Genomic DNA, 27,677 nt, shown 5'->3' with positions numbered 1-27,677 from the left:
ATCTTGATTTCATTGATGACTCCACGTACGCATATGCGATGACATGGTGCATGCCCCGTAAGTCGCCATGTCATTTGATAAGGAATTCTTAGTAAGAATTTAGTACATGTAGCATTACTCTTCTTGTTGGGAGTATAAGTTTCACGGAAATACGTCATGAACTCATGATTAAAATCATTAAGATAGCTAATGGATCCCTCGTGTGCAAAATAATCACGTTACCTTTCTAAATGCGCGCTTCGCATAATTGCGGGAAGCATCTTATGAACAAATGAGGACACACCAAAATTTGCATTTGTCCATATCGTGCTAAGCTTGGGGAGGTTTTATTTCCGGTCCACGTCGTTACGAATTAAAGGTCGTAATTTTGACACTAACGTGGCTTTCGCGCTAGATTAAGATCATAATATCGAGGCTTAGTACTTAAATGAAATGTGACCCTAGCATAAGGCGTTAAAGAATATCCTATTTTCTATAATGAGATATAATTAAAAAAAAAAAGGTAATCAAATGTCGGTAACTAACTCAAATAAGAGTTGATGATACAAAACTATTTTAAACTAAATTAGAAAAAAAGTAGGTAAATTACTCTAACATGTTGAGCAAGGCAAATGAAAGTTAACAAATCAATAGAATAATTAATAAACTTTTTAAAAAAATACATTGGTACACAACAACTCAAATGAGACCTCATGTACCGAAACTAGTTATTAATTCGGGAGCATAGATGTGAAAATCCAATCGGTTACCTAAAGTCCCGTGAAACACCCTGCGAGCCTTATAAACCGGTTAGATCAAGGCATTTGATCTATGCAGATAACCATAGCCCAGGCAGTTAGTGGGATTTGAATGGCTGACCATCAATTCATAAATTGGAAATCCTCCAAAACCAAATCAACTGCGCTAATCCTAAAGGGTCAACAAAACGGGGACAAACTGACGAAGAAGAAGCATATTTGCGAGAACAACAGGCGATGGTCAAATGAAAAGAAGCATGCTGCATGAAGAGAAACAGCCCACCATCATACGCCAACTTTTGCCCATAAAAAAAGGAATTAACGTGTATATTTAGGCCGACTAAATCTCGCGCGAGCTTCAATGGCATCTTGTGTAAAGTTTGAGAGCACACCCATGCTACTTTGGGTAAAAAGAATAGTAAAATAAGGGGAAAATTGCTTAAATTGATGTTGCCCCATCTGTATTTTATTTTCCTTTCTACCATCCCCATTTTTAATTAATGACTCTACTTGCACATGTCCTACGACACGGCGGATGCCAAGTGAATCGTATGTCATTCGGTTAGAATTTTTAGTAAGAAATCACTGCATATAGCATTACTCTTTCCGTTGGGGAACAAGTTTTCGCAGAATACTTCATGATTAAGATCATTAAGATAGTTTCATCATAAGCACACACGTTCATTACAAAAAGGGATTATCTTCATAAATTGTTCCTAATTGATCACTTATGTACAAAGTAATCACCTCATCTATCCAAATGCACGCTTTTTCACAACCATGCAACACCGGTTAGTGAGAAAATATCTGTTTTCTGTCTTGTTTCGAACCCTTCTGTCAGATTTTTTTTTTCGGAGCTCCAATTGAACAAATGCCGGCAGCATCATATGAACAAATGAGCACACCCCAAAACGTGAACTTGCCTATATCGGTGGAAGTTAGGGGGGGCGATATTCTGTTTCGATACAATATTTGATGAATCTGTCCACGCGGTAAGAATCAAAGGTAATAACTTTGACACTAATGTGGCTTTCAAGCTAGATTCCGATCATAACATTAAGGCTATGGAAAAATATTTTAAAAGAGATACGCCCCCTTTCTATAAGGCGTTAAAAAAAGTATTCTATCTGCTATTAGAAGATATATCTTGACCACTAGCTATTAAGATCAATCACGTTAGTCTATAATGCTTATGTTAGTCTCGATATCCGGTCATTGCACAACTCTCTTTTTGGTTTGAAACAAAAGGCAAATTGAATAATTAACTCTCTTTTTTTCAGCCAACTTGGAGCATGAGAGACTCTACATCGCCAAATCAACTTGAGCGTTCAATTTCGATAGTTTGAACAATGAAGTACTTTGTGGCACTCTTCCTAGCTCTTCCAATTGTTATAACCATCACTCTCTTTTCATCTCCTTCGCACGCCTTCTCCTCATGCAATGGCCCTTGTCATGCCCAAGATGATTGCACCGGCCAATTGATATGCATTAACGGAAGGTGCCTTGACGATCCTGACGTAGGTACGCACTCATGTCCCAATGCTCAATCACTGTCCGATGAAGGATGTCAGCCCTCAGGCACTATGAACTGCCATGGAAAGTCCTTCCCTCAATATTGTTGCTCGCCCCCGGTAACGTCTTCCACTCCAGCGACCTTGACAAACAACGATTCAGCGAAGGCGGTGATGGTGGGGGCCCGTTGGAGTGTGACAACAGCTACCACCAAAACTCAGAGCTGATTGTTGCACTGTTGACCGGGTGGTATGCCGGTGGGTCTCGGTGTGGGAAGAGGATCAAAACAACATCTACAAAGACTAAGAGGAGCGTGATAGCCAAGGTAGTCGACGAGTGTGACAAACTGACGAAGAAGAACCATATTTGCGAGAACAACGGCCGATGGTCAAATGAAAAGAAGCATGTTGCATGAAGGGAAACTATAACGTTTTCCTAATGTGGGTTACATTAATTGAGATTGTTATTACCCGCTTACGGGTCTGGTCTAATAAGTTTGGATATAAGCTTTCTTAATTGGTCAGATATGGGCCCGGCTTGTGTGGGCCGAGTTCGGCCCGGCCCGTTATGAGAGGGCCTGGCTGGAAACTCTATAAATAGAGCTGCAGGTCCCTCCTCTGCACCCAACTCTCTCCAATCTCTCTCAAATGCTCTCAAACTCACCTAAGGCTTCTGTGAGTTGGCTGAGGCGGTCTCATAGCGCCGGGACTTCGGGGGTGACAGGGGAGAAGACCTACGGCACCGGTTCATCGTCATTTCCGCATCCAGGCCGATGAAATCCAAAACAGGTGCACAAATTCTATCCATCCTTTTACCGTACCGTTAATATCTCGCTATGGTGATCCTAGGGCGCTCGACCGAACCATACGGGCCGGCCAACATGTGGTATCAGAGCCGCCATAGTCGAGAAACGGGCCGGTACTGTTCGTGTGTGATTTTGATTTTTTCATCCGTTGAATGTTAGAATAAATCACATAGATGGATAGATCGTCGCGAGACGAGAAAAATGAGTGGTCGCCGGCCACCAGGGGCCGCCGGGAGTGGCCGCATGCGCCGCCACGCCGGGGCGTCGGAGAGCCCCGGCGGCACACGCGGGTGTTCCCAGGCGCGTGCAACGCACATGCTAGGGTTTCCGCGAGCCGGGTCGATCTGGCTGACCCGACCCGACTCCGGACCCGACCCAGATCCGACCCGTTGACCCGACCCTGGACCCGACCCGTTGACCCGACCCGTTGACCGAATCGGTCAACCGGTCGGACCGATAAGCGATCAGACCGGTCGGACCGGCCTTTTTGGCCAGCTTAGGCGCCGACGCGTGAGGCCCACGCGCCGCACCTTCAGGAGGCACGTGAGGGCGCGTCCGGTCTCAGTTTGGAGCGTGCAAGGTACCGACGTGCTCGTATAAGGATTATCTACACCGTGGTATATTTATTTTATATGTTTGATACTTTTAAGGATGTGAAAATACATATGGAACCCTATATACGCGTATTTTTAGGGTATATTTTTGTATTTTCCTGTATTTCTCTATGGTTTAAGAGATACAGATTAAAGCTTACATGTATATGATAACTTAAGGACGTGTAGATCATGTTTCATTGATAGTATGTATAAGGTTCGACATATATCAATGTATAGAGTAATGTAATTAGCATGGTATGTAATTTTAGAGACATTGCCCATGTCTTCCAGTCTAGAATTACATCTATATAGTATATGTGAGACATAAAGTTTATATCCTTAGTATGAGAGAGTTTCAATGATTCAATTTGGTAGTGGCCGCCAAAGTGGCACACTTAATTGAGTTTGAGAAATATCAGTCTCGTATTGTTAGGATGTCTCCTGTTCTAATGTGTTGTCATACTCCCAAAGGAGGTGATTATGTATTGGTTCATGGAGGGATGCATGTACAGTATGCGTGAGGAATGACTGATCCTAGTGGTTCATACACCCAAAGGTGGTGAATTCATAAAAGATTGGAATACATTCTCATGGCCGTTGTCATGTAGAGGGTATATAATTGCATGTCATGTATTCTGCCCAAAAGTGATTATATGATGATGTGTGTAACTCTTAGGAAAGTACTCACATGATGCTGATTATAGATATTGCTTGTTTTTAACAGTCACCTTCTCCCTGAACGGCAACTCCATAAGTATTGAGGTTCTTACTGGTTTAAACTTTAAGAAATGGAAAGAGGATTTTCTGTTTGGTATGGAGCTGGCAGATATTCATATTGCTTTTACTGAGGATAAGCCAGCAGATGTCACTGCTGAAAGTACGGATATGAAAAAGACACTGAGTGCCGCCTGGGCAAAGAGCAATAGGATTTGCTTGTTACTGATGAAGCGATCCATTAAGGACCATTTGAAAAGTAGTTTGCCAGCTGACTGCACTGCTAAAGAAATGATGGAAACCTTGCAAGCAAGGAACCGTGACTCGTCTAATGCTGAGGCTGGGACATACATGCAGTTACTCAATAATATGAGGTATGATGGTTCAAATGGGGTTAGGGATTACGTCCTTAGGATGGTAGACCTCCAGACAAAACTAAAGGTTCATGAGATTATCCTTTCTGATGCCTTCATTGTGCATCAAGCCCTGAACACCCTTCCTACTGAGTTTGGAATTATAAAGACCAACTATAATTCTCAAGATGAAAAGTGGTCGGTCAATGACCTGATAGTTAGGGTAGTGGCAGAGGAAGAGAAACTGAAGAAAGATAAAGGAAATCATGCTTTCTATGCCTCTAGTTCCAGTAGTAGGAAGAGTAGTAAGTTCAAGAATCATACTCAGAAAGGAACTCCTGAAACCACCTGTCATTTAGACCATCTGGGTCCTGAGAAAACACCCTTGAAGAAGAATGGTGTTCACTGCTACTTTTGTAGGAGGAAGGGTCACATGAAGAAAGACTGCAATAGATATAAAGCTTGGTTGTCCAAGCGTAAGCAGTCAGGTATTAATTCTTTGGCACTTGTTTGTGAATCCAACCTATTAGAAGCTCCATCCAGTTCTTGGTGGCTAGATAGCGGTGCAACTAATCATGTTGCGTATACCATACAGGGATTCACAAACAGAAGGAAGCCAAATCATGATGAATTAAAGCTCACTGTAGGAAACAACAAGAGAGTCGATGTCGAGTTCGTGGGAGATGTCATATTAATTTTGGATTCTGGTTTTAATATGATGTTAAGAAACACCTTTTATGTGCCTTCCTTCAGACGGAACTTAGTTTCCGTATCAAGTTTGAATATTTGTGGCTACTCTTTTGAAATAAAAAACAATATGGTTTCTATGTTCTTTGATTCAAATAAGGTTGGGTGCTGCAACATATCGAATGGATTGTATAGATTGTGTTTATCTCCCAATGATATATACGTCGCTTATACAGCTGAAAGGGTTGTTTCCAAAAGACCTCTACCTAAGGAACAGTCTTATGCATTGTGGCATAAACGACTTGGTCACATTTCTAAGGAAAGAGTGGAAAGGCTGATAAAGACAAACATCCCACCTACTCTTGAAAGTGACCTAGATACTTGCGTAGACTGTTGTAGGGGTAAGATGATCAAGATAAAGAAGAAAATCGCAGTCCGTAGTTCTGACCTGTTGGAAGTCATTCACACTGACATCAGTGGATCCTATACGGCAATATTGTGTAGAAATTTCTATTTCATCACATTTACAGACGACTATTCCCGATATGGTTATCTGTTCTTGATTAAAGAGAAGTCTGAGTCTCTTGACAAGTTCAAGATTTTTCGGACTGAAGTCGAGAAACAGTTGGGAAAAGTTATAAAGGTTGTCAGGTCTGACCGATGTGGTGAGTATTATGGTAGGCATGGCGATGCTGGACAGCTAAAAGGGCCATTTGCCAAATACTTGGAAGATTCTGGAATAGTGGCTCAATTTACTATGCCCGGGAGTCCTGAACAAAACGGTGTGGCCGAAAGACGGAATCGCACCCTTATGGACATGATGAGGAGTATGATTAGAAGGACGAACTTACCTGATTTTTTATGGGGTGAAGCTTTGAGGGCAACTCTCTACATTCTAAATCGTGTTCCTACCAAGGTTGTTCCAAAGACTCCTTTTGAATTATGGACTGGACGTAAACCTAGCCTAAATCATCTTAAAGTTTGGGGGTGTCCTGCAGAAGTAAGGTTATACAATCCAACATTGAGCAAGTTGAAATCCAGAACCACTCGATGTTACTTCGTATCTTACCCAGATCATTAGAAGGGGTATCGATTTTACAGTCCCCATGGAGGCACAAGAATTGTCGAATCACAGGCAGCGAAGTTTCTGGAATTTGATGTGGCCGAATGAGATAGTTGCTCTCAGACCATTGAGGATAATAATATGGTAGGTACTACAGTGTCGATTTCTCTACCTGTACAGACGATAATGGAGACCCCTACACCACAGACTGAGCCTGTTGTGGTCAAGGATCCTGTTATTGAAATAGCTCCTGATGAAGTACTTCAAACCCCTCAGGTGCAGGATGAGGAAGTAGAAGCTCCACTCAAGAGATCTATCAGGCAGAGACGATTGGCTATACTGCCAGATTATATGGTCTATCTGGGAGAGCATGACTACGATATAGGCTGCGTGGTTGATCCAGTAACTCATTCAGATGCAATTTCTTGTCCTCAATCAGATATGTGGGTGGATATAATGAAAGACGAGATACAGTCTATGAAATATAATGGTGTTTGGGAGCTTGTTGAATTGCCTAAAGGTTACAAGTCCATCGGTTGCAAATGGGTATACAAGACTAAAAGAGACTCCAAAGGAAAGATTGAGAAGTTCAAAGCCAGACTGGTAGCTAAGGGTTTCACTCAAAGAGAAGGAGTAGACTATGAGGCGACTTTTTCTCCAGTCTCTTCTAAAGATTCTTTCAGAGTGATTATGGCATTAGTAGCTCATTTTGATATGGAGTTACACCAGATGGATGTTAAGACTGCCTTTCTGAATGGAGACCTTGATGAGGAAGTCTATATGGTGCAGCCCGAAGGTTTTGCAGCTGATGATTCGGGTGAGCTTGTGTGTAAATTGAAGAAATCTATTTATGGCCTTAAGCAAGCTTCTAGACAATGGTATTTGAAGTTTCATAGTGTTATCACTTCATTAGGTTTTGTTGAGAACAAGTTGGATCAGTGTATATACAGCAAGGTCAGTGGTAGGAAATTTATTTTTCTCATACTCTATGTAGATGACATCTTGCTTGCGAGTAGTGATATTACTTTACTACATGAGACAAAGCGAATGTTGTCGAAGGATTTTGACATAAAGGACCTTGATAAGGCGTCTTTTGTCCTAGGCATTGAGATCCATAGGGATCGTTCTCGCCGAGTATTGGGTTTGTCTCAGAGAACATATGTTAATCGTATTCTGGAAAGATTCAGTCTGCAGGACTGCAAGCCAGGAATTGCTCCTGTCATAAAGGGTGATAAACTGAGTCTGTCACAGTGTTCTCATACGGATGTTGAGAAAACCCAAATGAAAGATGTACCTTATGCTAGTGCACTTGGAAGTATCATGTATGCTCAAGTTTGCACTAGGCCAGATATTGCTTTTGCAACAGGACTTCTAGACAGATATCAGTCAAATCTAGGACACGATCACTGGGTTGCTGCCAAGAAGGTTTTGAGGTACTTAAAGAGGACAAAAGACTATATGCTGATCTACAGACATGTTCAAGACCTTCAGCTGGTAGAGTATTCGGATTCAGACTTTGCTGGCTGTCAGGATGAAAGGAAGTCGACAACGGGTTACATCTTTAAGTTAGCAGGAGGTGCAGTATCATGGAAAAGTGAGAAACATAAATCAATGACATCCTCTACCATGCAAGCGGAGTTTGTAGCATGCTTTTCGGCCGCTACTCAGGCAATTTGGCTCCGGAACCTCATTAGAGAGTTGACCGTATTTGATTTTGTGGATCGGCCCATACAGTTGTATTGTGACAATAACTCTGCAGTGTTGTTTGTTAACAACAACAGAGGTCTCAAGGGGTCTAAGCATATGGAGGTCAAGTACTTGACCATAAAGGAAAAAGTCAGGGATGGTGACATTACAGTAGAGCACATTTCCACAGATGATATGGTAGCAGATCCACTAACTAAAGGCCTTCGCCCTTGTATTTTTTAACGACATGTCGTTAGCATGGGCTTAGGAGTATCATGGGATACTGTTATTTAGTGGGAGCTGCTTTTATTTATGCTCTAATAAAGTTTACATCTGTGTTTTGTTACTCTTTGTAACATTTTGAATGTGTATTAACTCATTTGCATTCAATAAGGTATTTCTGAATGCATTGTTGTCATGTTAAATACACATATAAGGTGAAAATCTTAAGGTACTGTGTAAACCTTGAGTAAAGGCTATGGGCATTCAGTTATTAGCCTTAAAGATATGTCTTATTACACATAAAGTAATGTTAACAATAAGGATAAGACATATGTAGGTTCATTGGAACCATAAAGATATTCTCTAGTGACACATCAGTTTTTTGTGACACTTAAGGAAAGAGAATCAGGACTGACAAAGGAGATGACGCATGAGGTATCACTCTTTATGAGGTGTCATCCGTTTGCCACACAACCATATCGAATCTATATCAGTAAAGTCTAAGGCACAAGTGACCATGGAAGGCTCTGCGTGATTACATGCAGTTACCGCCATGATTCGGTGTTTGAAACTTTATGGGATCGGATTGACTATTAAGAATTATCCATAGACCAAATAAAGGTACACATAAGGTACGATTTCAATTAATATAGCCCAAGTGAGAGAATGTAACGTTTTCCTAATGTGGGTTACATTAATTGAGATTGTTATTACCCGCTTACGAGTCTGGTCTAATAATTTTGGATATAAGGTTTCTTAATTGGTCAGATATGGGCCCGGCTTGTGTGGGCTGAGTTCGGCCCGGCCCGTTATGAGAGGGCCTGGCTGGAAACTCTATAAATAGAGCTGCAGGTCCCTCCTCTGCACCCAACTCTCTCCAATCTCTCTCAAACGCTCTCAAACTCACCTAAGGCTTCCGTGAGTTGGCTGAGGCGGTCTCATAGCGCCGGGACTTCGGGGGTGACAGGGGAGAAGACCTACGGCACCGGTTCATCGTCATTTCCGCATCCAGGCCGATGGAATCCAAAACAGGTGCACAAATTCTATCCATCCTTTTACCGTACCGTTAATATCTCGCTATGGTGATCCTAGGGTGCTCGGCCGAGCCATACGGGCCGGCCAACAGAAACAGCCCACCCTCATCCGCCAACTTTTTCCCATAAAAACAAAGGAAAGGACGTTTAGATTTAGGCCAACTAAATATGGTGCAAGGATCGTATGTCAGTCAGTTAGAATTCAATCACTACATATAGCATTGTTCTTCTCGTCGGGGTATAAGTTTTGCGGAATGCTTCATGATTAATATCATTAAGATAGTTTTGTAATAGGCACACGCGCTCATTACGAAAAGGGATTGTCTTCATAAATTGTTATCAGTGGATTACTTATGGACAAAATAATCACCTCATCTTTCTAAATGCACGCTTTTCACAACCACGCAACACCGATTATTGAAATACAATCGTTGATATCACTGGAGATTCTCGTTGGTTTTACCACCATATTACCACGTCCTCGTACTGATTCATGGAATCTGTTTTCTGTCTTGTTTCGAACCCTTCTTTCAGATTTTTTGTTTCGAAGCTCCAATAGAACAAATTCCGGCAACATCCTATGAACAAATGGGTACACACCAAAACCTGAACTTGCCTATATCGGTTATACACTGTGTGAATCGTTAGGTATAATTGAGGAAGTACTGAAAGTGTTTGAGGGACTCAGGTGCGCTTCTAACGTCCTTTGTATTGCTTGATCCATAATGGAATCATGTGTTGCTCTCTTCATGGGGCACGTCTTACCAATCGAATCACGTAAGTCCGATGTCCAATTTGTCTCCTTGTTCTATTTATTATTGTGTTCGATTGCTTATTTTTTTCAACAATTTAGTCTACAATCAAAACTAAAGTGTTTCTCTGTGAGGTAGTTCAAAGATGAAGCATATGTGCGAGAACAGCTCTGCGATGGTCAAACGAAAAGGATCGTATTGCATGAAGCATTTTACATGAAGAGAAACAACATACGAGAATACGCTGGGAAAAGTGCTGAATAAGTCCTAAACCTTTTGAGAAAGTGCCAATTTAGTCATAAACCTATTTTTGGTGCCAATTGAGTCCTAAACCTTTTGATATAGTGCCAATTCAGTCCTTTTGACCGGATTTTGCTAACGTGGACGTCGGCCGACCGGCGACCGGTCACCGGAGCTGACGTGGACAAAATTTAATAATATTTTAATATTTTTTTGAATTTTTTTTTTTTTTTTTTCTTCTCCCTCTTCCTCCAGCCGGTCGCCGGAGCGGCGACCGGCCGGAGGCCAGAGGCCGGCGAGGTCGACCTCGCCGGCCACGGGCAAGCCTCGCCATGGTTGGGCGAGGCTCGACCTCGTCGGATCTGGCAAGATCGAGCCTCGTCGGCGGCTGGGCGAGGCTGGACCTCGCCAGATCCGGCGAGGTCGAGCCTCGTCCAGCCATGGCAAGGCTCGCCTTCGTCGTCGCCGGCGAGGGCGAGCCTCACGCTGGGCTGGCGAGGTTCGCCCGGCCCTCGCCATGGCCGGGTGAGGGTCGACCTCGCCAGATTCGGCGAGGTCGGGCCTCGCCCAGCCGCCGGCGAGGCTCCACCTCGCCAGATTCGGCGAGGTCGAGCCTCGCCCAGCCATGGCGAGGCTCGCCTTTGCCTTTGCCGTCGCTGGCGAGGGCGAGCCTAGCCAGTGGCCGGCGTGGCTCGCCCTCCGGCCGGCGAGGTCGACCTCGCCGGCCTCTGGCCTCCGGCCAGTCGCCGCTCCGGCGACCGGCTGGAGGAAGAGGGAGAAGAAAAAAAAAAAAAAAAAAATTCAAAAAAATATTAAAATATTATTAAATTTTGTCCACGTCAGCTCCGGTGACCGGTCGCCGGCCGGCCGACGTCCACGTCAGCAAAATCCGGCCAAAAGGACTGAATTGGCACTATATCAAAAGGTTTAGGACTCAATTGGCGCTAAAAATAGGTTTAGGACTAATTTGGCACTACCCCAAAAGGTTTAGGACTTATTCGGCACTTTTCCCAGAATACGCTAATTATATGTTAGATCTATCAAAATGGGTTATATACCCATCTTTTAACTCATATTTGATGAGCTGGGTTATTATATAAGTCAGTTATAATGTCATAAATGGGTTTAGAATGGTAAAATGCAAAATAATATGAGCGTTAAATGGATTTATAACTTATTTAGACTTAACTCACCTCTACGACTCCCTCTTCACTCTCTCTCACCCTCAATTGCTTTCGCACTAGCTCGTTTCGTGCTCTCACCTCAATTTGGATATGAGTTTTTCTAGATTTGGTTAAATATAAAAGTGTTTTAGCAATACGGATTGATCGAGTATGGGTTGGCTTTGGTATGGGTCACTAAATTTGTCTCACATAAAAATATGTCAAAACCGATTAATTCTTTTTGGATCTAAAAAACTGATTAACTGGGTCAAACTATTTTCGACCCGACCCACTTATTTGACGGATCTACTTTTTGCCCATAAAACAAGGGAAAGAACGTCTAGATTTTTTTTTTTTTTTTGGTGTGAAAAGAACGTCTAGATTTAGGCCAACTAAATACGGTGTAAACGTCAATAGCATTTTGCGTAAAGTTTAAGGGGACATCTACTGCTACTTTGGGTAAAAACAATTGTAAAATAGGAAATGAAATTTTCCTTGAATTCATTTTGCCCCATCTTCCGACGAAACAAAAAAATCTTGCCCTATATGTATTTTCTTTTCTTTTCTACAATCTTTATTTTGAATAGTGATTCTACGCGCATATGTCCTGATGACACGGCGGATACCACATAAGTGCCATGTCATTCACTAAGGAATTTTTTGGTAAGAATTTAGTACGTGCAAAACTTTTCTTTTCGTTAGGGGCGATAAGTTTTGTGTAAATACTTTGTGATTAGGATCATTAAGATAGTTTCATAGTAAGCACAGATGATAATTATGAACAGGATTAGTTTCATGAATTGTGGAGTACAAAATGATCAACTTATCTTTCTATATGCGCGCTTCTCATGTCCCCGCAGCACCTGTCATCGAAGCTGATCATTTACACGACTGAAGCTTTCACAAATTTTACTAACGTGTGGCACGTCCTCGTACTTGTTCATGAAATCCTTTTTCTGCCTTGTTTCGAACCCTTTTTTGGTCAGACTCTCTCCAAATAGAAACTAATGCGGGCAGCATCTTGTGAACAAATGAGTACACCCCAAAATTTCGTATTTGCCTATATCGTGTAAGCGGTGTGGGGTTTTATTGCGTTTTAAGGTGCGTTTGGAAAATGATTTGATAAGGGTCTTTGGGCTTCAAAGTTCATTGGGCAAATGTAAATACTGTTTGAAATTTTTTTTGAAGGGTTTTAGGAAGATGCAATTGCATTTCTAAAGGCCTCTAAATGCCTTTAACCCAAGGTGGATCCAGAGGTGTTTTGAGTTTTGAGCATTTACAGAACGCAGATGCAACTTTTTTTCTTCTAAATTTGCCTTCACTCAACTTTCATAATTCTAGAAATGTCCATACCTCACGCGACGTCATTGGTGAGGGTTCAGGCCACCGGCGAGCCACAAGCCAATCTATTGTTGAACATCCTCACGTGAGGTCGTGCGATCTCAGGCGAGGCTGGCCAGCGGCCGATTTGGCTTGCTGACGGCTAACTTCTGCCAGCAAATAGTTTGAGAATACTTAAAAAAAAAACTGGCAAAAGTCTTTTACAAAGTGTAGTTTTTCCCAATGGATATTAAGTCACTGTTGCTTCACAAAATACACTTTACTAAGTACTATTTGCATTTTGAAAATTCTCGTTCAACTAAAGTCATTTGCATTTTCCCAATCGCTTTTCCCTTAAGCATTTCTAAACGCACCCTTAATACAATACATGATTCAGTTCGCGTCATTAAGAATCAAGGGTCGTAAATTTAACACCCTAAAGTGGCTTCCATGCTGGTAGAGTATGATCGTAACATTGAGGCTTAGTAATTATTTCAAAAGAGATACGACCCTAACCATAAGGCTTTGAAAACTACTCTCCCTAAAAGAACACATATAATTCAAGAGAAATTCTTTTTCAACAGGCATTTGTCGTTTGCTTATGAAAACCTAAAGCGTATTTTGTAATTATTACAGAACAAGAACTGAATGGACCAAAAGAAGTGTCCAAGATGAGATTCCCGTGATTGCAACTGACAGCTAGTGAAGAGACGTACAATTGAACCAAGGCTCTTCGTGAGTTTTGATGGAGTTCTTTTGCTTTGATGAATCCCATCCAACGTTCCACAGATTGGAGTTTATCGATTTTGACAAAAAATATCTGGACTTTTTTATAATTTCTTCGATAGAATCTAAGCAAAAAGATGTATTTTTCCCAGAAAGTCTTCGCAAAATATGAATAACTTTTTTTTAGCCAATATGGAGCGCGAGAGAGACTCTATATAAGCACCTCCAAGGTTTCTTCTCTCCTCACCAAATCAACCTGAACGTTCAGTTTCGAAAGTTGAACAATGAAGTACTTTGGGGCACTCCTCCTAGCGCTTCCGATTGTTATTAGCATCACTCTCTTTTCATCTCCTTCACATGCCATCTCCTCATGCAACGGCCCTTGTCAAACCCTAGATGATTGCGCCGGCCAATTGATATGCATCAACGGAAGGTGCCACGACGATCCCGACGTAGGCACACACACTTGTCCCAATACTCCATCACCGTCCGGTGGAGGATGTCGGCCCTCAGGAACTATGCACTGCCACGGCCAGTCCTACCCTAAATATGGTTGCTCGCCCCTGGTAACGTCTTCCACTCGAGCGACCTTGACAAACAACGATTTCAGCAGAGGCGGTGGCAGTGGGGTGTCGGAGTGTGACGGCAGATTCCACAAGAACTCAGAGCTGATTGTTGCACTGTCGACCGGGTGGTATGCCGGCGGATCTCGATGTGGGGATAGGATCAAGATAACATCTACGAAGACCGGGAGGAGCGTGATGGCCAAGGTGGTTGACGAGTGCGACTCTATGAATGGGTGCGATGGCGAGCATGATGATGACCTGCCGTGCGGGAACGACATCGTCGACGGTTCAAATGCGGTGTGGCACGCTCTGGGGCTAGACATAGAATTGGGTGAAGAGGATGTCACGTGGTCCATGGCATAGAAATCTTTGTGTTTTCCTTCCCCAGAGACGATGGAAATGACGATGAATAAGTTCTTAGGGTTGAGGGTTGTTGACCGGTGGTTTCTAGCATGGTTGAGGCCGTGCGTATATGTAGTCCAAATGTGCAAAATAAGATGTCAGTGCGACAAAACCGTAAAAGAAACTAAGGAAAATGCTTGTAAGAGAAGATAATATGCAGAGGTTGAAATAATAATCATGATAAGTCGTAGCATTACCACGCTTGTCTTTTAAAAGATAATATAGTCTCTTGAGTATATATTTGGGATAAATGAAACGGAGATTCCTCATCAAGTATTCAATCGGGTCTCTCAAATTCTTTTTGTGCAATTAAGTCTTTAAACTATATACTTTTTTTTTCGACATGGTTATCCTTTCGTTAAAAATATGAAAGGAGATGTTGACGTGGCCATTAAAAAATGACCGTGTCACCTTACATAGCGATTAAAGTACAAAGTTATTTTCAGAAGTTTAGAAACATTAACATTAAAATGCAATAAAAAAATTAGAAGAAAAAAAGAATAAGCAAAATCAAAATAAGAGGAGAAGGAGGGGACCCTCTCAAATTAGCTATATCACGAGATGTTATAACCCTTAAATGTTCTTGGTCCTTCGTGCCCCTGTTCTTACCAATACATGCGTGCATATATCCAGACATACGTACGTAAAATATTCCAAAAGGAAATCTATGATTTCTCGTCTTGAATTCATGGCACGATTGATTCATTTTCTAGAAGTCGATATTCATACGAAAGCGTGAATTATTGTTTTTCCTCTCTCTTTGGAACGACTAATGGGACCTGTGAAAAACATCAACGATGGTGGGCCCATTTTTATTTTCCGAAGGGGATGAGCCCAACCGACCAATGGGTCCATCTTCATCGCCTATTTTCATCAAAAAAATTAGTATTGACTACACTTAATACAAAGAAAAGTACTGTATTAAAACCGTATACACTTTATTCCAGCTGTTTAAAAAGTGACGGGATACACTTACCTCGTCAATAGCTCCCGCGGTTTCTTTTGATAAATAGTAGGTATGGATAGGAAACAACGGCAGGCGTCAGTCTAACCTTTTTTCTTCGCACAAGCACGGTCGGGGTCGAGATATCAGTCCATTATCTTATTTATATAAAGAGATAAGTATATTAAAAGTCCTAAAACTTGTCACAAAAATACAATTGAGTCCTAATACTTACAAAAAGTACAATTAAATTTTAAAATTTTCAAAAAGTGTAATCAAGTCCTAAAACTTATTAAATTGGTCTAATCAAATTCTTCTATTGATTGTACTTTTTAAAAGTTTTGGGACTCGATTGCACTTTCTTGACAAGTTTTAGGACTTGATTGTAATTTTATAACTCAATTGCACTTTCGCAATAAGTTTTAAGACTTCTAGTGCACTTATTCCTTATATAAATGCTTAAGTATACATGCCGTGATCTCTACATCATTTGTGTAAAAAAAATTTCACGTTCATAAATGTATGCTACAAAAGTCTCATATGTGATCATATTTACATTCGACTATGTAATAGAAGATTTCCATACTGAAGTGGAGGCAGACGCCCCTGTCACCACTTGACGGAAGAAGTGCCAAAAAAATCCTAAACTTATTGCATTTCTGCTAATTCAGTCATAAACTTTTCAATTGTACCAATTGAATTCTAAACCTTTTGACATTTTGTCAATACGGTCCACCCGGCCAATTTTGGCTAGAAATTGCCGATGTGGACGCCGGTTGTCCTACGTGGCACAGTTGGTGCTGACGTGGATAATTTTTATAATTTTTATAATTTTTTAATTAAAGCTTTGGGCTAAATTTCCGATGAATTACGGCCAGTTGATTTTTTTTTTTGAAGTTCTATGTAACAATTTCTTTTTCCAAGTTGAAAGTTGGTTTTCAATTATTCAATCGAATTGCTCTTAGGGTCTAACTTCTTCTCCATGTGACATTGCCGCGTGTCATGACGAGTAGATAAAATATCTTCTCGGGTGTGTGGCAAGATGTATGAGTTTCACTAATGTGCCAAATAGAAGGTCCAAATTTTTTACCCGGCTATCAAAGAAATTTATCTCATTCGACTAATTTGAACGGAAGAAATAAGTGAAGTCCATTTTGGGTGGGTGGATGGAGAATGAATCCGCTGTAGATGGGTAGACCTCTAAACACGTTTAAGTTACAATCAAAAGCATGATTATGATGATAATGACCTCATCATAGCTTTCTTTCTCAAACGAAATAACCCTTTTCTACAAACTCAAATATCATCATGTAGGAAAATTCATACCATATCCAAAGTGGTGAAATTTTTTTTTTTTTTGGTCAAGCAAAGTGGTGAATTCAAACCAATTAAATGGTAGATAAAATGTGGAACACAAGCAATGCTTTTTTCTTGCTTCCGTGAGGGCATCGCTTCACGACGCGACACACTTAATTGAGGGATAGGATCTTTGATCGATCGAGTCAAATTGAAAAACTGTTTGCACTAAATTCTCATTGAATTTTACAGGTAAATGTGAAGTTATGGTGACTCACATGATGACCGAGGCACGAGCATGTTGGTCAATATCTTTCATTCTTAAACTGGGATTTTTCTAAAGTTTGACACTCTCTCTGACTTGCGAGTCTTGTAAAAAGTATATTTCTATGCCATTGACATTTGCCATTACGCAATGATGGAGTCATAGAGAACTTTAATGAAGCAACACAAATTCTCTCTCTCGGCATTTCATTCTTTTAAAATATTTAAATAATAAACCATGCATTCATTTAACATCTTAAACTTTTAGATCAGTTGACAGTGATTCTACAAAATCTTATATTTATATATATATATATATAAAGAGCAATGTGTTAACAAATTAGAATGTCATAAGTTCATATCTTTCCAGACTCCTTATTTGCCTCTCTTATTACATATTTTCACGCTTAATCTTAGATCAAATTTCAACCTACGCATGAGGAGGAATACTAGAGGTTTCAGAGAAATTTTCGTTAGACAAACTACAACCGGAACTAATCAACCGTATGATATGATGTTCGAATAAATGATGCTAATATTGAGAATATAATTTATATTTCACCCTGCAAATCATGAATGGATTTAACAAAATAAGAAAATTTTCAGCTGTAAATTTCCTTTATGGGATTCACATTTTGGCAAGTCTATTAACGTTCTCGGATGAATGGAGATCTCTATGTCCCCTCGTTGTGCATGATCTACAAGTGCTTCTGAGTTCTGACTCACTTTTCCACAAGTGAAGGCAAAACAAACACGTTCTTTACTTCTTCTTCTTTTTCTTTTTTTGGTTTACATGATGAACGATGCTAGAGATGTCGACATCGAAATAGAAAACTTATTTTAAAACATAATACAAATTTGACACATCACTTTACGAATCAATTATTCACACTCTGCCGGTATTCTTCCACATAATTTGATTTGGCTTCTCTTTGCAAAAGATGAAGAAGATAAGAGTCGACGTGTTTGGCGAGCCTTCGATCGAGAACTCTTTTGTACTTAAGTCGAAGTGGTTGTACACGGCACTACACAAATTAATTGTTATGTATATATTTTGGAATGTGTGTGATTTTGTGTGCTCGATGCTACTCTATAAGGGTCTATTGAACTTATGACCCTCTGCTCAAATATTATGTTGGATTTTGTGAGGACCAATGCTAACTGTTCTAAAAGTTTAAACTGTTAGATGAAAACGTGATTTAATATTTAAATTTTCTAACAATATACATGTTATCTCCTTCACCTAGTAGCTTAAATATTCTAACAATATAGATGGTATCAAACGGGAAATTATAAAAAAAAAAGTCATAAATTTATTATACGGATGCCGATTCAGTCCTTAACCTTTCAATTTACTCAATTTAGTCCCAAACCTTTTAATAATTTCCCAATATAGTCATTCCAACCAATTTTGACCGAAAACTGTTGAGCGTAGACAATTTTTGTAATTAATTAAAAAAATTCATGAATTTTTTATTCTCGTTTTATTTTTTCTTTTCGTTTTTTTCCATAGTGGCCAGCGATGTCTCAACCCTCGCAGCCTGGGTGACGGCCTCAACCCTCGCGCGGTCACAATGAAAAAAATATAATAAAGAATAATAAAAAACCAGAAAATTTTTGAAAAATTGCAAAAATTATCTACGTCATGCTGGCCGTGCCACGTAAGACGGTCAGCGTCCACGTTAGCTATTTTTGGTCAAAATTAAACTAAAAGATTATATTTGTAAATTGTCAAAAGGTCTAGAACTAAATTAGTCAAATTGAATAATTTAAAATTAAATTGACATCCGTATATTAGGTTTATGATTTTTTTGGTAATTTTCCCGACACAAGAGCTAGATTATGCTCTGGTTTATTTCCCTTGCCCGGTCTTTGTTCGTCAAATTTCACGTGTCACTTCTAATTTGATTAACTTTGACTTTTTTGACGCTTGTGCGCGGGAAACTTAAATCACGGGTGACTAACGATTGAATCGGAACTGGAGAGATTGCAACGATAGCCCGATTTACATTCGCAATTCTTCTTAGAAACTGAAATATGTGTATCTCTTGCCATTTTATTTGTGGGCCGTTGAAGGAATCTCCTTTGCTTTCTCTGACTGAATATCAACTAACTCGAAGTTCATTCTCTGAATTTGGTTGCCTGTTGAATGCATACATCATTTGACCCAGAGTTCAACGAGTCTCATCTTCGGCCTATTTACATGTTCAAACCCGTTGGCTTTGGGTAAGAAAACTGGCAACTTTCTATGGTCTTGACTCCTAATTCCAAATGACCCGTTCCGCCCCATGCCATGTCATAGAGATGATTGTCGAAAATGTCCTAAACTTATTATACGGTGACCAATTCAGTCTTAAACTTTTCAATCTGGCCAATTTAATCATAAAATTTTTAACGATTTGCTAATATAGTTCTTATGGCCAATTTTGATCGGAAATTGCTGAGGTGGATGGATGCCAGCCGTCTTATTTAATACGACCAGCATGTGGTGGACAATTTTTGTAATTTTTAAAAATTTTCTGAATTTATACCTTTCCTTTTGTTTCATTTTTCATTTTTCCTATTTCCCTGGCCGGCGAGGAAAATAGGGAAAACAGAAAAAGGAAGTAAAGAAAAGGAAAAAAAAAAAAGAAGAAAATTTTGATTTTTTTAAAAAAATGCAAAAATCATCAATGTCAGCGATTTCTGGTCAAAATTGGTCGGAAAGACTACATTGATAAATCGTTAAAAGATTTAGGACTAAATTGGCCAAACTGAAAAAGTTTAAGACTACATCGATTGCTTATTGTATATATACATCATTTGACCCAAAGTTCAACGAGTCTCATCTTTGGCCTATTTACATGTTTAGACTCGTTGCTTTTGGGTAAGAAAACTGGGAACTTTCTATTGTCTTTTACTCCTAATTCCCATATGACACGTCCTGCCCCGTACCATGTCATAGAGATGATTGATAAAAAAAGTCCTAATCCTATTGTACGGCAACTAATTCAATTCTAAACTTTTTAATTTGACCAATCTAGTCCTAAATCTCTTAACAATTTGCTAGCCGCCCTATGTAATACGGTTCGCGCTGACGCGGATTTTTTTTGCAATTTTAAATTTTTTTTGAGTTTTTCCCTTTCCTTTTCTTGCATTTTTTTTTTTTATTTTTCCTATTTCCCTCTGTCGGCCATCGCCGAGGCCCTGGCAACCGGCGGAGGAAAAGAAATAAATTGAAAAGTTTAGGACTGAATCGACCGCTGTACAATAAGTTTAGGATTTCTTGGACAATTTTCCCTATTGTCATAACCTAGATTTCATAAATCTTACAGCTTATAAAAAAGTAAAATACGGTTTAGAATTCAGATATGTGTTTGATAAGAAAGAGGCAGATTCCATTAAATAAGAGTTAGAAGATTCATATTTAGTGACTCCCGAATTCGTCAATAGAGACGTTTAGAATCTGGATCGTCAAATCTGAAGAAATCCACGTAGAATCAATATGGATTGCTTAACAGCACAGGGATTGCTTGATCATTGCTCGTATTAAGCCCGGGTATGAATCCCTATAAAATAATTGAGCCAAGAAATGACAAGAAAGAAACAGGTTTCCATTAAATTAGAATAAGAACATTCGTATTAAGTCGCTCCTGAATTCGTCACCAGAGACGTTGGTGATCAGATGGGCTCATCCCCAGTAAGTACGTTCAAGAAGAGGCAATATAGAATAAAAGAACAAGAAGCAACCTCAAATGGCATAGCTCTTGTTTTCGCTTTTAATAATCTTCATGGTGACGAAATTTTGACCGGCAATTTCATCTGTCTCACACCCTCGTCTACGCATTACAACTGCCAAGTCCTCTCGACGTAATATGGTCAAGCACTCCATCCGCTGTAACAAGTTTTTCATTTCACTCTTTAGCTCCTATATAAAGAGGCATCTCTCCCACAACATTGGACACACAGCATTACTAAAGAAGAGGAATGATGAAACTTTTGGTGACCCAAATCTTGCTTTGCACTATCTTCCTCGATCTTGCTCTTCATGTGGGTCTCACAACATCAGAAGAAGTTGGTGGGTATCGCCCTGCGAAAGTGGACAGAAACTTACATAGGCTTCAACTCTTTCTCAGTTCATATGACTTGTGAGCGTGACGTGGACTTTGGTTGCATTTGGTCTTTCTGATGTTGCAGAGGACGAGAGCGAATTCAACTACAATGCAAGGAGTGAGAGAGGTCCGGCTTGGTGGGGAGAGATCAGGAGCGAGTGGAGAATGTGCAGGAACGGATCGATGCAGTCGCCGATTGATCTCTTGAGCGACAGGGTTCAAGTGGTGGCCCATTTGGGGAGACTGAAGAGGAGCTATGAAGCCTCCAATGCCACACTTAAGAACAGGGGACATGACATCATGGTAGGACTAGACTCACTGTCGCTATGTTTGATTTCTGTTATGACATTGATCAAAGAACAAGAAAGGCTTCAATGCCTTTTTTGACATGTAACTATAATTGTTAATGTTATGATGACATTTTTAAAAAGACAAGTTAAATAGAAGTGACACTGGACAGTTTCATCAGATGTGACCATGATGAGCATGGTTTGTTCTGTGAGTTTATGCAGTTGAGGTGGGAAGGAGATGCAGGGTATATATATGTGAATGGAACCCAGTATTCGCTGAAGCAATGCCATTGGCACTCGCCCTCTGAGCATGCCGTTAATGGCAGAAGGTGGTCTCTCCTCTTCTTTTTTCCCCTAACTGGCCACTATCCTTTTACAAAGATCATTACTAAGATAAGCTCAATTTTTTTCTTACTAACTCGATTAATAGGTTTGATCTTGAGCTACACATGGTTCATGAAAGCCCCAAAGGCGAAATTGCTGTGGTAGGAGTCATGTACAAGCTGGCCCAACCCGATACTTTCTTGTCAACGGTAGACTCGGGATTATATTGTTGTCGAAATTTAGTACTTGGTTTACGTGTTCAGAACACAGAATAAATTTTTTCAATGATTTTTAATATGTAGATGATGAATCATATAGAAAGAATCGCTGATACCCATGGAGTCGAGAGAGCCATCGGAATAGTGAACCCGAACCACATAAAGATTGGAAGCAGAAGGTACTATAGATACGTGGGCTCTCTCACGGTGCCTCCCTGCACTCAAAATGTTCTCTGGACCATCGTTCATAAGGTTCGCAGTTTCTTTTTCTTTCACTTCAGATTTTGGTTCTTGGAGTGGAAAGCATTTTTGTCAAAACAAGGTATAATTTCGTTATTATTATAAGACCGTCCTCAAGGAGAAATAGTGAACTTTTCTACCGTCATGGAATGCTCAAGTAGACTTGCAGACATGATATGTCCTTGTGACATTGCCATAAGCATCATCTACACTATATGATTCGGTTCTTTTGATGTCCCTTATGTAATGTTTTGACTTCCAATGTAAGCCTAGTTCATGACATTCTCTTCTGTTTTGCCGTGGCATCAGGTGAGAACTGTTTCTAGAGAGCAAGTGAAGTTACTGCGCGAAGCTGTTCGCGACGTGAGTTTCCGTCTTTAGCTAAATTTTCAATTGTAAGCGACAAGGTTGAATTTTATTGTGAAAGCAAGGATTTGTTTATTGCCTTTGCAGGACTCGGAATTCAACGCCAGGCCATTGCAACCCCTAAACAGACGCTTAGTGCAGCTATATAGTCCAACCGACAGCGAATCAGAAAGCGAGAATCCGTGATTTCCCTGTCAATGCCGTCATTAGTGGACGATGCGGAGCTTGCGGTGATAGTAAAATGTGATTGACAGAGTAGAAAATAGTTGCAGAAGTTGGTTTAAGGATACTTAGTCATATATTGTAGCAACCGGAGATTTTGTTCCCCTCTTGAATGCTCATCGGTTTCTCAGTTTATTATTACCTGCAGTTACCATGATCCGGATTCTTTTCTTTGATTTCATGCCAGTTATATGCCCTTGAGACAGGAAAAGAACTTGCAGGATACTACTACTGCAATGATAGATTGAGAAAGAGTTAATAATTGAAGCAAAGGAGGAGGGGACATGTAGCGGAGGTGGCATCACCGCCACCCCGCATCGACTAGGGGCTGGCACCCCTGCCTCGACTTAGGCGAAGCCGATGTGGCCCTCACCGCCACCTCCGCTACCGAAAAAGCAACATGAGAATGTGCGGGTCGAGTGAGTCAGGCTAGGTCGCGACTCTCGCTAGTCTCACCACTTCTTAGCAACATCCGTTGCGTCCCGACCCTCGCCTGTGGCTGGCGAGATTACTGGCCCTAAGTCTAGGGAAACAAAGAAAGAGTAAATAAAAGAAAAAAATTATAAATATTATAAAAATGTTATTTTAAAATGTCCACATTAGCGCTAATGTCCACGTTAGAATTGGCAATGCCACGTAGGACGATCGTCGTCCACGTTAGCGATTTTCAGTTAAAATTGGCCGGATGGACTTAATTGGCAAAATATGAAAATGTTTCAATTGGTACAATTATAAAGTTGATTATTTTAAGACTGAATTGACACAATTACAATAGGTTTATGATGTTTTTGGTAATTTTCGCAAGGCAAAACTAAAAGGAGACTACTCCATTTCTCCACGTCCGTGAGAAAAAAACAAAGCTGTAAGTAGGTCCAATCGCTATATGTACATACACACAACCCCGGAAAGCATGGGGATAGATAGTGATTTTTGGTTTGGATCCCGCAAATGGAGACTATGAGTCAGCACATCAGTTGACACAAATAAATTCTACAATATGTTAAATTATTTCAAAACAAAAGGCGAGTTTAGTGATTAAGCTCTTTCTTTCTTGAGCCAACTTGGAGCATGAGAGACTCTATATCAGCACCTCCAAGCTTTCTTTCTCTCCTCACCAAATCAACTTGAACGTTCAATTAAGTCCTTTGTGGCACTCTTCCTAGCTCTTTCAATTGTTATCAGCATCACTCTCTTTTCATCTCCATCACGCGCCATCTTCTCATGCAACGGAACTTGTCAAACCCTAGATGATTGCACCGGCCAATTGATATGCATTGACGGAAGGTGCCACGACGATCCCGACCTAGGCACACAATATGTCGTGGTACACCATCACCGTTCAGTGGAGGACATTGGCCTTGGGCACTATGCACTGTCGCAACAAATCCTACCCTAAATATCGTTGCTCACCCTCGGTAACATCTTCCACTCGAGCGACCTTGACGAACACCGATTTCAGCAAAAGTGGAGCTGGTGGGGCATCAGAGTGCGATGGCAGTACCACAAAAACTCTGGACGGATTGTTGCACTGTCAATTGGGTGGTATGCAATGGCTCTCGATGTGCGGATAGGATCGGGATAACATGTACGAAGATTGGGAGGAGCGTGATGGTCAAGGTGGTCGATGGTTTTTGACTGGTGTTTTGGAATATGTTTGAGCCTTTGCGTAGTTCAAATGTACGAAATAATTTGTTCGGGCCATAAAACTGTAAAAGAAATGTAGGGAAATGCTTGTAAGAGAAGATAATACGCAGAAGTTGAAATAATAATGATAATAGCAATAATAGGACGTAGTACCATTACTACGATTTGTCCTTTAAAGATATTATAGTCTCTCAAGTTATGCATCTGGGATAAAGGCACCGGAGATCCTCGAAGTACCGCAAAATGTTCAATAAGGTGTGTCGATTATTTTTGTGCGATGAGTTCTCTAAACTATATACTTTTATGTTCAAATTGGCGATCATTCCGTTAAAAAATACAAACAAAGATGCTAACTTGGCTAGTAAATACTGACGTGTCACCTTACGTGGCATCCTATGTGGCAATTAAAATATAAAACATTATTTTCAAATTTTTTAAAAAAATAAAATTTGAAAAACAAATAAAAATATTTTTTTTAAAAAACTAGAGAAATCAAGACAAAGGAGACGGGGGAGACATGTAGCAGTAGGGGTGAGCGGTTCCAGATTTCGTTTTCAGGTTTCGTACAGGTTCCAGTTAAAACCTGGAACCTACCCATAGGAACATATTCCTCAATTTTTGGAACATGGAACCTACCCTATATATCTTGGAACCTGGAATCTATCATGTCACAAGTTTCAGGGTCGTTCCGTGATCTACTCAGGTTCCACCTATATTATTAATTGAACAATTGTAGAAAATCATCACATTTAATGACCACCACTTGCTGCTACGATCCACTGACTAAAACTTATATATAAACACATGAAGAATATGAAACATTAATAAGTCATAAAATGAAAGCTCGGACTAGTGGTTCCAGATTATACATTCATCATTTAACACCATAAAACACCGCAGAATCACTTGAAGACATAGACTAAAAAAAAAACACAAAAAACTTGGAACTTGGAACCTGCCTATCAAAATAGATTTCCCAATTTTTGGAACCTGGAACCTATCCAGTATACCTTGGAACCTGAAACTTATAGGTTCCTACCGGTCAGGTTCTCGAGTTCCAGATTCTACCACGGAACTGTGCTCATCCCTATGTAGCAGCAATTGAGGCGGAGGTGGTGTCCTCGCCACCCACGCATCGGTGAGTGCCGACATCCTTGGCCGGACTCAGGCGAAGCAGATGTGGCCCTTGTCGCCACCTCTGCTGCTGAAAAAGCAACATCAATCCGTGTGTGGGTTTGGGGGGCGAGGTTGCTATGACATCGCCACGGTCGCCATTCTGGCACTCAAATCTATAGCAAGGGCATACCATCGTGTATACCTAAGGTGACGCGCCCCTTGCCATTGGAGTGGCGAGAGTTGGTGGCCCTCGCTGCTACCTTCATGTTGAAGAAGATCGAAGACCACGTCTTTCATGCTGCGCAAACTTAGGTGTAATTTAGTCAAAAACACGTTAACTATCGCCCACGTGGTCTTCCTTAACCACAAACTTAGGTGGAATGGAAGTGATTTTGATCCCCAGAAGCATTTATGAAGTGGTGGGCTAAATTTTCTAGCATGAAGACATCTTTTACATTCAATTTCGGCGAAGCCCCAACATTCACCATTCGCAATAAATTACGATAGCTTAGGGCCGAATTTCCAGCCGATTGATCTTCTGAAGTTCTATGTAACTATTCCTTTTTACAAGTTTAAAGTTGGTTTTCAATCAATCGGTCAAATTGTTCGTATCGTTTGCATTCCAATCGACTTTTATGTTTAAATTCTAAAATCTCTTGCTTCTTCTCCATGTGTCATTGCCGTGTGACGTGATTTGTAGATAAAATATCTTCTCAGGTGGCACGATTTTTGAATTTGACTAATGAACAAATGAGAAATCCAAGTATTTTACATGAGTATAAAAGAAATTATCCTTGTTAGTGAAGTCCATTTTGGGTGGGTGGAGAATGATTCCGCTTTAGTAGTTGGGTAAAATCTCTAAGCACGTTTGAAGATATAATCAAAGGCAGAATTATGATGATAATGACCTCATCGGAGCTTCCTTTCTCAAGCGATCTCACCCTTTTCTACAAAATGAAATATCATCATGGAGGAGAATTCATTCTATACCTAAAGTGGTGAATTCAAACCAATTAAATGGTATATAAAAATGTGCTAACGCACGGAATGCACTAAATTCTTGATGGATCGATGGATATTGATCGAGTCAAATTGAATTACTGTTTGCACTAGTTTCTCATTGAAATTCACAGGTTAATGTGAAGATGGTGACTCACATGATGACTGAGGCACGAGCGTGTTGGTCCATATCTTTCATTCTTAAATTAGGATTTTCCTAAAGCTTGAAATTCCGCACCGACTCGCGAGTCTTTTATACAATTAATTTTTTTTAGGCCATTGACATTTGCCATTACGCAATGATAGAGTAATACAGAACTTTAATGAAGCAAAACAAAACTCTCTTTTGGCGTTTCATTCCCAAAAAAAAATATAACAATTAATTTATCCAGGGCCCATCCAACCATCTGTGCTATTAAGTGTAAAAGAGTTCTCAAAAAACTCGTCAAACGCTTTGACGGTTGACACTATCTTCTTCATCGTTTGCAGAAAGAAACCAAATCAATATATGTGAAAGCATAATGGCGGAGTGTGAATAATTCGTTCGTAAAGTGACGAGTCAAATTTGTTGTTAGGTTACGAATTAAGTTTTGTATAATCGATCTTGACATCTCTAGCATCGCTCAATAATTTGAATTAGAGGGGTTCCTTTTACACTCGCTACTACCAGAATTAATCAACTATGTGAGCATCCATGTACGAATAAATTATGCTAATATTGAAGGGAAAATTACCAAAAAAGTGTTAAATCTAGTCATAAACCTTTATTTTTTTTGGCCAATTGAGTTCCCAACCTTTTGCATTTATGACAATTCAATCTCTCCGGTCAATTTTGGCCGGTCGACACTAATATAGATATTTTTTAATAATATTTTTTTCTTTTTTAACTTATTTTTTAATTTTCTTTTCTTTCTCTTTCTTTTTTTTCTTCTTCCCTTCCTTCTTCCTCTAGAGGCAAGGGCCGGCAAGGCTCGACCATGCCATGGCTAAGCGAGGCTTGACCTCGCCGTCGCTGGCCTCACTCGCCCCTGGCGAGGCCGACCTGCTAACCTCGCCTTTGGCCGGCGACTGGCCGAAGGAAGAAAG

General features: G+C 40.4%; 2 protein-coding genes and 2 pseudogenes across 2 annotated transcripts; all 4 read left to right on the top strand.

The window, feature by feature from the left end:
* The first annotated feature begins 2,086 nt into the window (after positions 1 to 2,086).
* Positions 2,087 to 2,664, top strand: LOC115664733 (kiwellin-like; annotated as a pseudogene).
* Positions 2,665 to 13,894: 11,230 nt separating this feature from the next.
* LOC115670839 (kiwellin-like) lies at positions 13,895 to 14,539 on the top strand. The gene has a single exon (XM_030592202.2). It carries the CDS (start codon positions 13,895 to 13,897, stop codon positions 14,537 to 14,539), a length of 645 nt encoding a protein of 214 aa, XP_030448062.1.
* Positions 14,540 to 21,050: 6,511 nt separating this feature from the next.
* Positions 21,051 to 22,796, top strand: LOC115670827 (alpha carbonic anhydrase 7-like). Its single transcript, XM_030592184.2, has 7 exons — positions 21,051 to 21,138; positions 21,258 to 21,475; positions 21,685 to 21,791; positions 21,893 to 21,995; positions 22,089 to 22,256; positions 22,554 to 22,607; positions 22,698 to 22,796. The coding sequence occupies exons 1-7, from the start codon at positions 21,051 to 21,053 to the stop codon at positions 22,794 to 22,796; spliced, it is 837 nt and encodes a 278-aa protein (XP_030448044.2).
* Positions 22,797 to 22,807: 11 nt separating this feature from the next.
* LOC115670785 (kiwellin-like) lies at positions 22,808 to 24,467 on the top strand (annotated as a pseudogene).
* The last annotated feature ends 3,210 nt before the right edge of the window (positions 24,468 to 27,677 follow it).

The sequence above is a fragment of the Syzygium oleosum genome, unplaced genomic scaffold (assembly GCF_021117445.2).
Source record: "Syzygium oleosum isolate NSW1041296 unplaced genomic scaffold, Sole_v2.1 Sole_v2.03, whole genome shotgun sequence".
Classification (NCBI taxonomy): domain Eukaryota; kingdom Viridiplantae; phylum Streptophyta; class Magnoliopsida; order Myrtales; family Myrtaceae; genus Syzygium; species Syzygium oleosum.
Note: the sequence above shows the minus strand (reverse complement) of the source record. Positions and strands in the feature narration are given on the sequence as shown.